Source organism: Pempheris klunzingeri, chromosome 16 (genome assembly GCF_042242105.1).
Source record: "Pempheris klunzingeri isolate RE-2024b chromosome 16, fPemKlu1.hap1, whole genome shotgun sequence".
Classification (NCBI taxonomy): domain Eukaryota; kingdom Metazoa; phylum Chordata; class Actinopteri; order Acropomatiformes; family Pempheridae; genus Pempheris; species Pempheris klunzingeri.
Window position 1 is genome coordinate 1,319,523 of NC_092027.1, and position 14,946 is coordinate 1,334,468.

The 14,946-nt window shown below is 45.4% G+C and overlaps 1 protein-coding gene across 1 annotated transcript in view; it reads left to right on the forward strand.

Annotated features, from left to right (window-relative positions):
* Window positions 1–14,946, forward strand: part of LOC139215277 (collagen alpha-1(XIV) chain-like) — a 119,568-nt gene that overhangs the window by 34,027 nt on the left and 70,595 nt on the right. Inside the window, exons 5-11 of the mRNA XM_070846190.1 lie at window positions 5,682–5,840; window positions 5,966–6,085; window positions 7,897–8,061; window positions 8,912–9,073; window positions 9,795–9,964; window positions 10,926–11,052; window positions 12,587–12,732. Of these exons, the coding sequence (XP_070702291.1) occupies window positions 5,682–5,840; window positions 5,966–6,085; window positions 7,897–8,061; window positions 8,912–9,073; window positions 9,795–9,964; window positions 10,926–11,052; window positions 12,587–12,732 (1,049 nt within the window). The remainder of the gene's footprint in view (window positions 1–5,681; window positions 5,841–5,965; window positions 6,086–7,896; window positions 8,062–8,911; window positions 9,074–9,794; window positions 9,965–10,925; window positions 11,053–12,586; window positions 12,733–14,946) is intronic.

A 14,946-nucleotide genomic window follows, 5' to 3' on the forward strand; every position in this document is an offset into this window, starting at 1 on the left:
CCCACATGAGCCGGACATGAAGTCTGTATCACGAGCTGCCGTGTCGTCTCGGAGCGTCAGAGGCAGCTGACATTTTGACCCTGTGTGTAAATTAGCGGAGCAGAAATGAATCTATGGCACGAAGCCCTGAGGCGCAGTAGCCGCTCACCTTTGACACGGCAGGTATTGGCCTCGCAGTCGCAGCTCCCTCCTCCAGCTATGAGCTTAGCCCTGACCTCGCTTTGACCTTCGCTGGTTGGGAGGTGGAGCGTTGGCAGCTCGCTTCAAAATTCATCCCCAGCGAACTGAGGAGAAAAGAGTTTCCTGTGCAACTTTTGCAAAATTGAAAAGGAGCTGCTCAGGCAGGTGTGATCACATACTTCAGAGATGATGCATGTCTTGGAAAAAACAATCACTGCTTAAGATTCTGTCCTGGTGACAAAGCTGAAAGTCAAAAGCCCAAACAACGAGGAGGGGAACATGAAGTATTTTACTTTATCCACTGACGAAGGGGAAGAGTGCACCTCTAACCCTGACACAGTTAGTCCCCTGATCTATATATTTGGGGGCTCTGGATCCTGGCTGAGCACAGCCTGCATCAGCCTGTGAGCCCAGCTTGCAGTCATGAATATGTATGAGGATGTCAGTAAACAGAGAGGACTCATTAGAATATTGTTTACACCCAGCCAACTCGGGTCACATCCCCTGTTTGGTAGTGTTGACCCTCGCTGTCTCAGGATGTGCCTCAGACCTGCGACATTTTGACTTTCTGACCTGTGGAGCAGCACCGGGGGCCTCAGGACCGCAGGAGCCTCTCTGCTCACGGCTCCGGGTGAAGAATCTGTCAACAAACCTCTCTTTTTTTGCAAATTGCAGTTCCCTCCCTCCCTTTCCCTCTCCCTCTCTTTCTTTCCCCTCCATGTCTTCCTTTTTAAGACTCCGTCCCCTCCAAAGGGCAATTAGTACTAATGTAGGAAAAGGTCGGGGTAGACGGGGAACGTGTGGCGGTGCAGCTTTTTCTCTCTGATGCTTGAGACTCTTCTGTCCGTGTTGTTCACAGCTTTGAGCCGTGCAGGCTCACATCAGGACACTTCAGATCGTATCGCTGAAGTCTTTTTATTTCATCAGAGCAGCACAACAGCAGAAACAGCTGCCAGCAGCCAGGAGCAGGTTCCTAAAGTGTGACAAAGCATGAAGCTCGTCCTCACCAGGCATCACTGGGCTTTTACTCTTTCATCATGCTCGTCTAAAAGCTTTATGCTCTCCTCTGGTTTCTTATACAACATTAGGAAATGTCCAGAAGCAGGAGAAGTGAGCGCTCCCCCACACTGTGACCTAATGTGTTGAAATAAGGTGAAGTCAATGATGTCAAAATGAGCCTTTGCTGGCTGTTTTTTTTAATTTATTTCAAATCTTCACATCTTAGCCTGTGACTCAGCAGGTTTCTGTTTTTCACTGACTGTCTGGGTTACGTTCAGACTGATTATTGTGCCGTAGCTTTACACTACTGAACTCACTGAACCAGTTTAGGACTGATTCTGTCACTGTTTTCATATTTAGTAAAGAGGCAGCAGTCAAATGGCACTTTTCCACTAGTACCTACTCGACTCGACCTTTTTGGTTTCCCACCAGGTGATACTACCTGGTACCAGGTACTATTTTAGTACCTCCCCTGCCGGGGTTCCAAGCGAGCTGAGTCGAGCCGAAAATGTGACATCACCAGACTGCAGGCCACTGATTGGCCAGGGAGTGGATGAGTCATGAGTGTGACTCGTTCACAAGAATCAAACTCACCATTTTTAAACCCTGGAAACAGACCGGGCGTTTTTATTATTTCTGTGAACGAGCTAAACGGATCCACACAAACCAAACGCTCCACGTCCTCAGTTGTGTTTGTTTGTGTCGCATACAAATTACACCACCGGAGTTTCGGGCCTCCTTGCTATGACGACCCCCCCACTTTGAGGTGGAACGCTACTGTAATGGAAAACCAGTCGAGTCGAGTCGAGCTAAAACTGTGTTTTCAAAAGAATCTGTTCATCTCCAAGAACAAATGTGCAGTAATTTAACAGCTGAACCATAAGGTGTTATGTTATATTCATGTTAGATTTTCCATAAAAGTTTGTGACTGTAGTATTTCCACGTTTGAATTGTTCAGTGAGATGAAATGTGAGGCAGGTTTGTTTCATGTGATTGTTCATGTAAGCATGTGAAGAACATTTCAAACACATTTGTGACGCCTCAGAAATGTCTCGGAAAAACGATGGAGACATGAAGTGGAGCCCCGAGGATTCAGCAGGAGTCTTTTTGTTCTTTCATTCTTATTTTCGTTGTTCTTCTTCTTCTTCCAACATGGACATTAAAATATTCAGGAACTACGGGCATCTCTTCTTCAGCACTGAAGTCTCTCTCTCTTTATTTATCTGTCTTTTATCTTCTTTCTTTTCCAACCTCTCAGTAGCGTTATTTATTATTCTCTCTCTCTTTATCCCGTTTACTTTTATCTGGGTTTTTTTTTTTGTAGGCTCTTGTATAATTAGTAGCTGCTAAGTCAAAATGGAGACACACACATTGCAATTACAGCATAAATAATTAATACAACAGAACAGTGCTGCTGATAATGTAAAAGCAAAAGAATCAGGACAGCAAACTTACAGAGAACAAGAAATAAAAGAAAACAAATGCCAAAGGGAGGATTAATAAATCAAGCAGGGAGGAACATGGAATTGGTATTCGCAGCAGAGTCACTTCTTAATATGCATCTGTGGCAGCTTTTTCTATTACTTCCTCCTCTCCCTCACTGTCCTTCTCCTTCTTCACCATCTGTCCAGGTGCTAGTGTTTTCCCAGACGTGCTATTAAGAGGAAGCTAGTTCTCTTTCACTTGGCACTCAAAGGCACTATTTTGCCCTTCAGTTTCACTTCCTGTACTGACTCCCCATCCCTAAATCTGTTTAAGCCCCTCCTTTCTACACGATCCATCATTCAGGGTTCGCCACCTTTATCTCCAGCTTCTTAGACGGGAATTTGTCGTATGAATACAGATCTCTGCTGACAATCTGCAGACATTTTGCAGTACACACTTACACCATGCTACAGTGCACCGGAAAAGATTCAGGGGGGGGGCTTGTCTTTGTCTTTGTCTTTGTCTTGTTCTCTGCTGCTAATGTTGGATTCTTAAACACTATTCTTCTAAAGTGCTGAAATGATCTGAAGTCCAAACAGCAGCCTGAACAAAAATGGGAGGATTTGGTGCTTTTCCTCTATTTTATGTGACTAAAATCAACTTGAATTTAATTGTAATACCTTCAAGTCGTTGCTTTGTCCTCTGGTGGTGAGTGAGGCAGGGGTGTCCAATACGTCGATCGATCGCGGAGGAAGTGCGGGTAGATTGCATGACATAAAAAAAATTAAACAAAGACAGAAAAAAAGTGGCATTTGCGACCTGATTGACGTACAGAGCAGCCAGTCTGTGATCTCTTCTCTGCTACGGGTCGCAGGCAGGTTACTCTGATCACTTGTGTGCATTACTGCTACAGTGTACCCCCAAATATACTCAGTATATATAGAAATATGTTTAGTATTTTTAATGTAGGTGGATCATTTTGACCTGATCATTTTAAAAGTAGGTTGCGAGCTGTGAAAGTGTGGACCCCCCTGGTGTGAGGAGTTCATCGTCATGCTTTAATTAGACATGAATGAATGATCACAGATATACACACCAGTAGGGGACAGACATTGTTGATCATCGTGTGCAGCTGCAGATAGAATACACGTTGAATGTGTTTGATCGGTTTCCATAAGAATGTTTTTGTTAAAGACGACACAGAGGGAGTCAGAAGGTGATTCACTGCAGAATAGTAGTAAATGATCACATTTCTGCTTCGTCCTCTCTGAAATAAATGAACCAACAGATTCTCAAATCACAGCTCAGTAAAAACAGAAAAACCAAATCAGGAATCTTCCACCAGCTGCCTGCAAACATGTTACAGCTTTAAACTGTGCTGGGAAGAATAAAATGTTTCTGCTGTTCTAGTGTTAACACAGAGAACACACATGCAGAGGTGTTTAATTTAAATGTGTGTATGTGTGTTACTTCGCTGCTCTGGACAGAATGATGATAATCGATTGGTTGAGTGTCGCCGCTTCGATCTGCCCGCTGAAGTCTGATTGGACGGCAGCGCCGACACTCTTCTGGTAGACTGAGGAGGAGGTTTGAATTCCGACACTGTAGAGACTTGTAAGGAGTGATACACTTCTTAGTTCCTGTCAACGATGAATGAAATGACTGCAGAAGAATGCCCTCGCCAGCCCTCCAGACACACACAGATATGCACAACCCCTCCTGCTCCTAAACAAGCTGCAACCTGAAAGAAATATTCTCTTATACATCTGGAGGATGCCAGCAGGTACAAATATACAGTGTAGTTTTCAGAGTAGCGCCGGGCCAAGTATGTGTCAGATCTAAACGGAGGCTAAAGCCTAATGCCTCAGCGGCTGATGCTCACATTTCTCCCGACAGAACAAGTAATAAAAACAGTAATACTGTTATACTAACACTTTGTGCTTAATCGAGTGTGAAGGTTGTTTTTTTTGTGCTGTTGTTGTCTTTATTAATTCTTCTTGGCCACGTACCTGTGCTCTAATGTGGGTTTATTAAGCCTTGTGTATTTGCTGCTCTTGAGCTCATTGGTAGGAGAGGAACAATGAAACAAGGCACCGTTGGCTCAATGAGAATCTCTGCCTGCCGGTAACTTTGTCCGTCATTTGGTGCAGAGCAGGTAATGCACACTGGGTTCCTCGGAGCGTGAACACAGCTGCCTGCAGGGCTCTTATGAGACTGAAACTTACAGTAATCTGCCGCACAACCAAGACAATGAGCTAAAAGAGGATAAGAGGAGAATGTAGTGTTCTCAGCTAACATTTAGGAAGGTGGTTACAGACCTGAGCATCATTTAGATTCATTTTTAGCAGTTCTTCTAAATCCAGCTTCAAAGTATTGGTGTCACATTGAATGCACTTGCTAATGTCTGTCTCTCTTACCTCCAGAAAAGTCTTTCTTTCTCTAAACGAAATGTTCAGGGGCGGCCTGATGGTGAAGATACGTACCTTGCATACTCCCGGGGCAGCTGCCGGAGGTGTAGGTGCCTTGCTCGGCTGCACCGGGGCAGTGGGTGTTTATTACGTCTGATTATTGGGTTTAATGGGGTTAAACAGTCCTATTGTTTTCCCACAGAGGCTTCCTGAGCTCTGTTTGAAAGAAATGGGCTGATAGAAACATGGCTGCCTCCTAATTCGGTTGGCCTTTGGCTCACTGTGAGCCGGACCGACGTTTGTAAATGAACTGCTGTTGCCTCATTAGAGTCTGCTCTGTTTTATCACCCAATAAACTGTTGAGACAAACAACAGAGTGGGCTCTTATTTTTCATCTGCTAAAACTAAGTACCTCGCTCCTCCAGGGTTTAATTATACTGCGCTGAACTGAATTAGAATTAATGAAACACTTTGTAATACTTTGGGACAGAAGCTGCACATCAAATTGTCCTACTTTCACCACCACAGACGTATGGTGTGTGTGCTGTGGGCCAGTGAGTCCGTGTTTTACACCCCGTTTCTGGTTTCTGGTTCATATCTGTCTATTTCTAACTACACCCCCCATGCCAGTAAACCTTTTGTGAATGTGTGTTGTGTGTTCACCCTCAGCTGACGAGGGCTTTATGTGTAAGACTCCGGCCATAGCCGACATAGTTATCCTGGTGGATGGCTCCTGGAGTATCGGCCGCATCAACTTCAGGCTGGTCAGGACCTTCCTGGAAAACCTGGTCCGGGCCTTCAGCGTGGAGTTTGACAAGACCAGGATCGGTGAGGAGGTTTTGACTTTCTGGTTTGACATCCCAAAGTTTGCAAAGCCACCAAATCAGGCTGCATGTTTTGAAGTCTCTATGTGCTGCGATAGCCTCTTCACCTCAGTCTGACCGTGTGTGCAGGCCTGGCTCAGTACAGCGGAGATCCCAGAATCGAGTGGCATCTTAACGCTCACACCACCAAGGAGGCCGTGATCGATGCTGTGAAGAACCTGCCGTACAAAGGAGGAAACACTCTGACAGGTACGCTGCGCTGCCGACCAAACCCCAGCCTCCCTCTGGTTATTATGGTCCTCCACGCTCATCAGAGTTGGCAGATAAGGCCTCCACCTCGGCTGATTACAGTCACCGCAGTGCAGCTAGTTTCAGTTTGGTGTTTGTGATCTCACAGCCCGGAGCTGATTAGACAATAATGTGGTTCAGTAAAAGTTTTGATATGGGTCTGATCCCACACGGCAGCATGAGAGCTTCAGCTTTACTTTAGAACCATCAGCTTTCTGTAAGCTGATTAGAAATAACTGAAGAATTAAATGGAGAAGCAGCAACTCCTGTAGATAGAAATCAGACGAGGAAGGAGAGCTCCACCCTTGTGACATATCTTTTATTTCTGATTCAGTAAATCATGGTGTGTGTGTGTGTGTGTGTAAAACCAGGCAGGTGCTGCAGTGGTAAACAGCTGCAGCACTTAGGCTGCAGCACATTAGACCTTCTCCACAGCGGGTACTTTAGCTTGTCATTGCAGATAAAGCACAGATGTAACTATTAACATTAACGATGGCCGTGCTCCATTAAAGAAGCTTCTCAGATCAGCCAGCATGTACGATACCAAACCCAGGGGCCGACTCACCTAAATGGGACACAGCCATCGTTAACATTAGTGGATACACTTCTCCTGCTTTGCCAAGTCAAAAAGCCCGACGTGAAAGAGGTCTGTAAACCAGTCAGTGTCTGCTGTGGAGCTAATGAGGGAGCAGGTGGGAGGGGAAGCTGATAGTTTTCTTTTATTTCCTTGATTTTATGAATTGTACCTTTTGCAGTTTGAACTGAATTGAGTTGACGGGCAGCAGCAGGTCACTGCAGGGCAGGAGGGACATGACAGAAGCTTTACTCTAATGCAGAGAAAGGGAGAGCGGAGAGTCGACGGGCATTATGACAGCTGGTCAACAAGCTGAATTATAGTGTTCACTGTTGGTCTGTTAGGAGTGGAGGAAGATTCCTGTAAAGTCATTAATGGACCCAACAGAACTTAACTGCTCAAGACGTGAACACACTTATGAGACTAAAAGCATGTCGAGGTGATAATGACGCTTCATCTTGGCAGAGAAACTGTAATTCACCCATGCTCTCACTCAGGACTCTTCCTTAAAAACTGGTCTAAGTGGCTCTAAAGTTCAGCTGACTGTCATTTCTAACGGTGGATGATGTCGCTTTGTCCAACCGATAACGAGTCGGCTTCAGCTTAGAGTCCCACTGGCTGGACTGAACACTCATTATGTCGGATAGTTAAACCAGAGTTTGGGCTCGGTGCTCCTGTGGAGACTGAGCTCTGCATGATTAAAGTGTTTGCCCTGCAGATGAGTAACGTCTGGAGTTGATATACAGTCGCAGTATGTGTTTGCTGCCTGGTTTAAAATCTGGACTTATGTGGACCACAGTGAGTGTTTTGGGAGGAGGGAGACTGATCTGAGAGGAATATTCTCATAATACAGATCTTTTTATTGCACATTACAATTTAAAACACACGAAACATGCTTTGATGTCAGGTTTTTTGCTAGATTAGAACATAAGATCTTTTCAGACGCTGCTGGTTTTAGTTGTTTTAGTTTTCTGCACACATTTTTGATGCTCTGCCACAGTTTTCTTATGTTTCATAGGACGACGATTCTCTAAGCTAAAGTGTTATATTTCCTGTTTTTGTTAGATGTACAATCTTTTTTCTCAACTGCCAAATATACAAATGCGCAGCACACCGAAGGCTTGTTTCCAGTTCCTTGTAGTAAAGATCAGAGGCCCGTTTAATTTTCGTGTGTCTTCGCTGTATCCCGTCCGTCCAGGTCTGGCTCTGACCTTCATCCAGGAGAACAGCTTCAAACCAGAGTCTGGATCCAGGCCTGGCGTTCCCAAGATAGGAATCCTCATCACTGACGGGAAGTCGCAGGATGACGTGGTCCCCCCCGCGTGGAGCCTGAAGGAGGCTGGGATAGAACTGTTTGCCATTGGTACGTCCCAGCGACACTAAGAGTGTTTACAGACTGACACCTTTAAACTGAGCAGTTATGATTATCACTTATGATTACGCTGGTCCTTTGACAGCTCTGTTGTCCAATCAAACCATTAAGTTCTTCCCTTTGTAGTCGCAGTGTAATTTCAAAGGTTTTGAAACGCTCTGTGCTCTTGTCGTGCTGAAATGGGTTTATTATGAGCTCATTAGTCAGTAATCACAAAGCGTATTGCCGATGTTGCAGCCACAGAAAGGTAATCATCCTTTTCCCTTCTGTTTAACATCAGTGTAGAGTGATCAGACAAAAGAAGCGATCTGAAGATGTCCCTTTGGGCTCTGAGGGGGGGGGGGGATTCATTATCAAAAGCTTAATCAATAATGAAAACAATCATTATTTGCCACCTTAATAAACATAAAGGTGAGGGAGGTTTCACTGAGATGGATTACTGGACTCTACAAGTTGATTTTACGCTGAACTGAAACAAGAGGAGATCAATGTGAAATCTCACGGTGAGCTTTAGAAGACAGTCAGCAGGGGAAGCACTCTGGTTATCTGGCTGAAACTTGAAATGCCACAGTTACGTCCCTTTAACACATTTCAGCCTAATTAACGAGTCATTTCACAGCTTTCCAGGGAGGATCCTGGAAGTCGGTAGTTTTTGGCAGAGCACGTAGCCAAGAGAGCAAAAAAGAAAAGATTTTTAGTCATTAGAAGTACTCGGGTCAACTCAAACCATGACACGTTCATTTGAAACTCAAGTTTGAAAGGCAGAGTTTGGTGTTAAAGGCTGAGTGTCTGCCTGTGTTTCTCTCTCTCTCTCTCTTTCTGTCTCTCTCTCTCCCTTCAGGTGTGAAAAACGCCGACGAGAACGAGCTGAAGTCCATCGCCTCTCCTCCCGAGGACTCCCACGTCTACAACGTGGCGGACTTCAGCGTGATGAGCGACATCGTGGAGGGCCTCACCAAGACCATCTGCGAGCGAGTGGAGCAGCTCGACAAGCAGATCAAAGGTTCGGCCGGCCGGAGTCACGTGATCTGTGATCACTCTGGTGATGCTGTTGGTTGTAATTATGACCACAGGAGATCCCTGAGCAATAAAAACCCAGTCCCCATCTAATATGAAGTAGCAGTCTCATCTAAGCTGCTTAGAACAGCAGGTGAAGGTTTCCTAGTTAGTTTAACTCAGCTGTTCCAGGTTGGTGTGAGCAGCTCATACAGTGTTTAACTCTTTCATGCATAGAGGTCACTTCAAAAGCTGTTTTCTTGTATATGCATGAGTTTTGATGGCGTAGCTGCACATCAGCCTCTACAGTGAAGCTGCTGCATCATCTCATCCACTCAGAGTGAAGCCAAGATGGCCGACAGACAGACAGAAACACCAAGGTGCTCATTTTCTTCTGTTCAAACCTTCTAGAAAAAGAGACCTGTGCAGGTCAGAAACATATGGTGACATCAGGTAACATCTAAGGAGTCATGCAATTGCTAAATTTTCCAAGGATTGATTTTATATTGTCCACATGCATCACTGACTATATTTCAACTACTGGACATGTAGAAATATCTTTATAAAATTTGGGTTGGAAAAAAAAAGTTCAAATCTTGTTTCTCAGCCTAAAGATGAACAAAAACACTTCTGACTGAGGTAAGGATCATAATTCATGCATGAAAGGGTTAAGTTTTTATTTCTTCTTTTATTCATTTATTCATTCTTTCTCTGTGCTTCTTCTCCAGGGGGAGGAGAGCCCGCCCCCCCGCCAGCCTCCGTGGCTCCGCCCAGCAACCTGGTGACGTCTGAGATCACGGCTCGCAGCTTTCGGGTGACGTGGACCCACGCGCCGGGCCAGGTGGAGAAATACCGTGTGGTCTACTACCCAGCCAGCGGAGGACAGCCGGACGAGAAAGTATCTCACTTCTTTCATTTCTAGCTTGATTTATTACTCAGATGAAAATGACTTCATTATCTCAGTATCATTATTTCTCCTCACACGGCCGCTGAAGTCTGCATCCCTTCATCCTTCCTGACTCCAGCTGTTCTTAGTACCTGTGAAGCTTGTCTTACAGTTGGTTCATCTGTTTCTCTCGCTCCTCACCGACGATGAGAGGGACTTTGCTTGTTTCACCTTAATTGGAGGATCTTTGCTCCTGATTTCCCAGCAGGGAACAAACATAATGCCGAGATGCTGATCTAACGAAGGGCCCCATTTTAATTAGGGCGGCTCAGATAAAACCTTTTAGGGTCAATTCCACAAGTTAACAATTAGGTTATGATAAAACCCAGTGCCTCCTTATGCGGTGCTAGAATAGATCCTGCTGCCTTTAGCTGTTGCAGGTTACTCTGCAGGTGTTTCCCCAGGTGACCCCCGGTGCAGCAGGCTGAGCTAGACTTTGTTGGAGGTCTTCCTACCACATACATGTGTGGTTTCTGCCTCAGTATTTATATTTATACTCTTCCCTCTTATTTTTATCCCATTTCTCTTTGATGTTTATTACTACTTGCAGCTGGAACGGCCCAGTTTTCCCACAAGGAAAACTGAGGTTTCATCAAAGCTAATCTGATCTAGTTCCACTCAATTTAAATCTCTTTGGAGAAGAGCTGAGTGCCTACAGCAACATGTGGTGCATTTCCAGCCGCGCACTCTGTGGATGCCTAATAAACACAGACTTTTTAGGTATTTTAATGCTTTTTGACATGCAAAGTGCTGCCGTTTGTTCCAAAGGAAGTAAGAGCACAGAACCTGAGCGGACTGAGCCATTATTCCAGCGTTATACTACAAAAAACAAAGCTAAATAAGCACTAACCAGGACTGGAAGATCTTTATTTTTAAGCATCCAGGCTGAGGCCCAGTGTGCTCTGTGTTTAAGGTGGTGCAGGGGACAGAGAACAGCGTGGAGCTGAACTACCTGAACTCTCTCACTGAGTACCAGGTGGCCGTTTTCGCCATCTACCGCAGCTCTGCCAGCGAGGCCCTGAGAGGAAGTGCCACTACATGTAAGTATGTGTTTGGAAGGATAAGCGTCTGTGTGCTTGAGCAGAAAACATCTTGAGGAGCAGCGTATACGTCCAGTTCATTACCGCCGAGCTGCAGCGTGTTTGATAGAAACACTGATCAAACAGCAGATATGTGTTGCTCTACAACAGAAGACACTGCATTTGGGCCATAAAGGCTGCACAGGTGTTGCATTATGCATGGCAGCCCTGATCCTCCACCTCTGACAGGACGCCCGTGGTGAGCTCTAGTTCTGGTTGTGTTGCCTGAGGCTCCGTCTTCTGACATCTGAAACGCTGCACCAGAGCCTGGCAGAATTCTCCGGCCTCTTTCAGCCCGACACTCACTGATGAATGATGGGGAATTCCTCCCTGCCTGTCGACGATGAATGCTAAGTTGTGTGTCGACCTTGTGCCAAAGTTAATGGGGTTTGGCCGCTGCTGTTAGCTGCCACTGCTGGCGGAGACAACAGATGAAACGTGACACCAAAATAACAGACTCTGGGGTGTGGTAGATATTTTGGACTAATATTTGAAATTAACCCACAAAGGTTTGCCTCTTAATTTAAGGCAGTAAATGAGGCTGTTTGTTGAATTAAAACAGATTCATCAGACCAAACCTGAGCTGTAAGATCCCCAAATACAGTTTTATTTACTTGCAGAGAGTAACCTGATGACACAGACTGGCTAAAATATACAAACATTAAACTTCAGTTTTGCAGCATCCTTCAGACATTTGGATATTATTTAAACCTACTGAAGCTAAAAGTGAAGTCTAAGATGAGCTGCAGGATTTATTTTATCTGTGGTCATATTGTAAGATTCACAAAGACACACAGAACAATTACACAGTAAGAGGAATTAAAGAGGCACTGACATGAATAATGAACAAGAATCAAGGTGATAAGGCTTTAAAGTCTCTGAGGGTAATGAATGACTCAAGTCTGAGGGCAGTTCATTCCATGTAGAAGGAACTTTGTCCCTGAAACCAGCTCTGCCGACGTCGAGGGATCTCTGAAGGCAGGCAGGCTGGATCGTGTGCTGAGGTCGGTGGATTTGAAGGATAGAAGAGATGAGAACTATATATCTCTAGATTCTGAGAGTGTGGTGTGTATGAGGAGGCCTGAGCAAACTGGTGTCAACAAATAATCTGACCATCGATCATCGACGTTTGCTCGCTGATCTTAGCATCAGTATGCTATATCTGCGTGCTTTCGGGCGTTTGCAACCTCAGACTTTGTCTTGCTTCCCTAAAGTGTCACGGTTACAGGCCCACAGGCTAGAATGTATTCTCTTTAAGCACAGTGGTAAGTGTGGTGGCTCCAGACTTTCCTCGAGGCATTTTTACAGGGCACACGGAGCACAGCACAGGATCCAGCTTAGTCTGCACCAACATGTCCACTCAAATCCAAGTCAGCCTCCTGCTCGTCTGTCCTGTTTCATTATGTCATTATGTAGAAGTGTTGTTTCATCTCTTGTGCCGTTTAAAGCTGACGTGTTCTGTTTTAAAGAACTAAACACTGTGTGCTCGCTGCAGTGGCCCTGCCCATGGTGAACGACCTGGAGCTGTTTGATATCACTCACAGCACCATGATGGTCCGCTGGAAGGCCGCCGCCGGGGCTTCTGGGTACATGATCCTGTACGCCCCGCTGACCGAGGGAGACCCCGCAGACGAGAAGGAGGTAAGGAGTGTGTGTGGAGGTGTGTGTGGGGCAGAGCTTCAGGGTTTTAGGAGGCGGACAGAAGGATGGAAAAGGTGTTTGCTGTACCGTTTGATGAGGAGTTGCTCTGCGGATGCATCATCTCTGCAGCATGTTTTGTATCCTGCAGAGGTGGTTTAACACATGTGACGCCCAGTTTATCCTCGTCATGGCCACACATCTAACAGCAACTCATTTATTTACACCCTGATTAAACAAATACAGTCTGAATCACCGGTGTGAGATCAACACGGTGCCTCCAACTTGAAGACATCTAATCTTATTAATCTTGAAGTAAAACAACAATTAGAGCTTGTAGTGTAAAATCTACATTCAGTCTATGACATGAGACATAAACACCTGCCTCAGGTAGAGTGTAACAACAGCCACGTCTTTAGTACTTCCACTTTCCTGTTTCATTAAAGAAGAGAGTGAGTGGAAATGTCTGTAATCTATTGTCTAACAGACATGAAGGCAGCATTAGTGCTGCTGGTTTCTGGATGAGCGGTTTGATAAATGATCATTAATCACAGTGAAGGAACATTTCCACAAACCTCCCTGATCCACGTGGGATCAGCAGCACTGGAGCATCCAGTTATATCTCAGTCTGATAATCATGCAGGATCCACTTTGTTGTTTTTTAATCTATTTTTGATGTTTGTTGGTAGTAAGGAAATTCATTTTAAAGGCTGATCTTTAAAAACACCTGTTGTGAGCGTCTGTCTCTGTCCGCCGCCTGAAAGGATCATCTCTTACGCTATAAAGGATGATTTGCTCCCATTCTAATATAATAAGAGTATAATGTTTGTACCCTTTACGGTGCTCAGTAAGGGAGGTGAGACAGAGGTGAGAGGAAGAAGTCAGATGGTGGTGGGAGTGAACTTGGTTAGTGCTGGTCAAGAAGAAGTTGGTGTTCCTGACCAGTTTTTAAAAGAACCATAAAAATAGTAATAACAGAGGAAACTAGCTGAGCCGTGTGGTTCTCCAGCCTCTCAAGGCAGCATCATAAACAACACAACACCCCCCCAGCAGCCTTTCAGCGGATCCACAAAAACAACCACGAGAAAACAAACCCGGAGCCTCGTTACTTTAGTTTGAAAAGCTGTTAAATGACCAACCGGAGGGCAAAACAAGAGCTGCACATCAGAGGAAGAACAACTGAATACTGGAAAAAGAAACGATAAGCAAACAGGTGATAAAACATCAGCAGTTAACGTAGACGAGACAGACGAGGTAGAGGAGGAGAGGTGTCCCAGTATCCCTCACAAAGCCTGCTGTCACGCCCCCCTCCAGGCAGGAAGCTCAAAAAAACAATTTAGGGAGGAAGTCAGAATCCGGATGGATGTTCTCCAGCGGTGAGGATGAACCCGGCTCTCCGGCGCTACCTTCACAGCCCGGGCTCAGCCGGCTGGTCCTCCTGTGTGTGGGGGGGGGCTCGTCTGGGCCAAAGAGTCCAATAAAGGGGTTTTCATCCACACTGGTTCAGCGGAGGACTCTCTAGAGAGCAGCAGTGGGCTCCAGTTCAGGCTGAGCAGCAGAGCGATGATGGGAAGGTTTCACGTTTGAACCCGACTCACTAAAACAGACGATTTCCACAAAAACCAGCAGCGACGAGGATTCAGTGTGTGACAGAGTGATGAACTCATGTTCCTCCTCAAGCCAACCCAGAATTTCATTATTGTATTGAACTCTACTCAAAGAGTTCAGACTTTCCTCTCAGTGTTTAGAGATAGAAATGGAAGAAGCCTGCTGACAGGCTGCTCAGCCCACAGTCAGCTGTGATGGGTCCCACTTCACATTCATCCGCCCAGACTTCCTCTTACGTCCCATTTTTTTCCCAAATGAAGATCTTTGGCTCCTGTAGAGGAGCTGACAAGGACGCTGGTGAGCGTTAAAGTCATAAACTGGCTGGATTGGACCCTCTGGTGGGCCGCTTTTGGTCCGGGACGACTTTTTAAAGTGTAAAAATGACAGAAGACAAATTTCAGGTTGTTCATAAAACATTTTCAGAATGTTCTTGTACTAAAACAAAGGGAAACTAAAATGAGTTTGACCCCCCTGTCTAGAGGAACAGTGATTTCACTGATACCCCAAAGCCGAACTTTTTTAATCTGTGTTTGAAAACAGACCAACTAAGTGGGTGTTTGGATGCTAGTGTGACAGAGCAGCACCAACATGCCTCCTAATGCTGGAAAA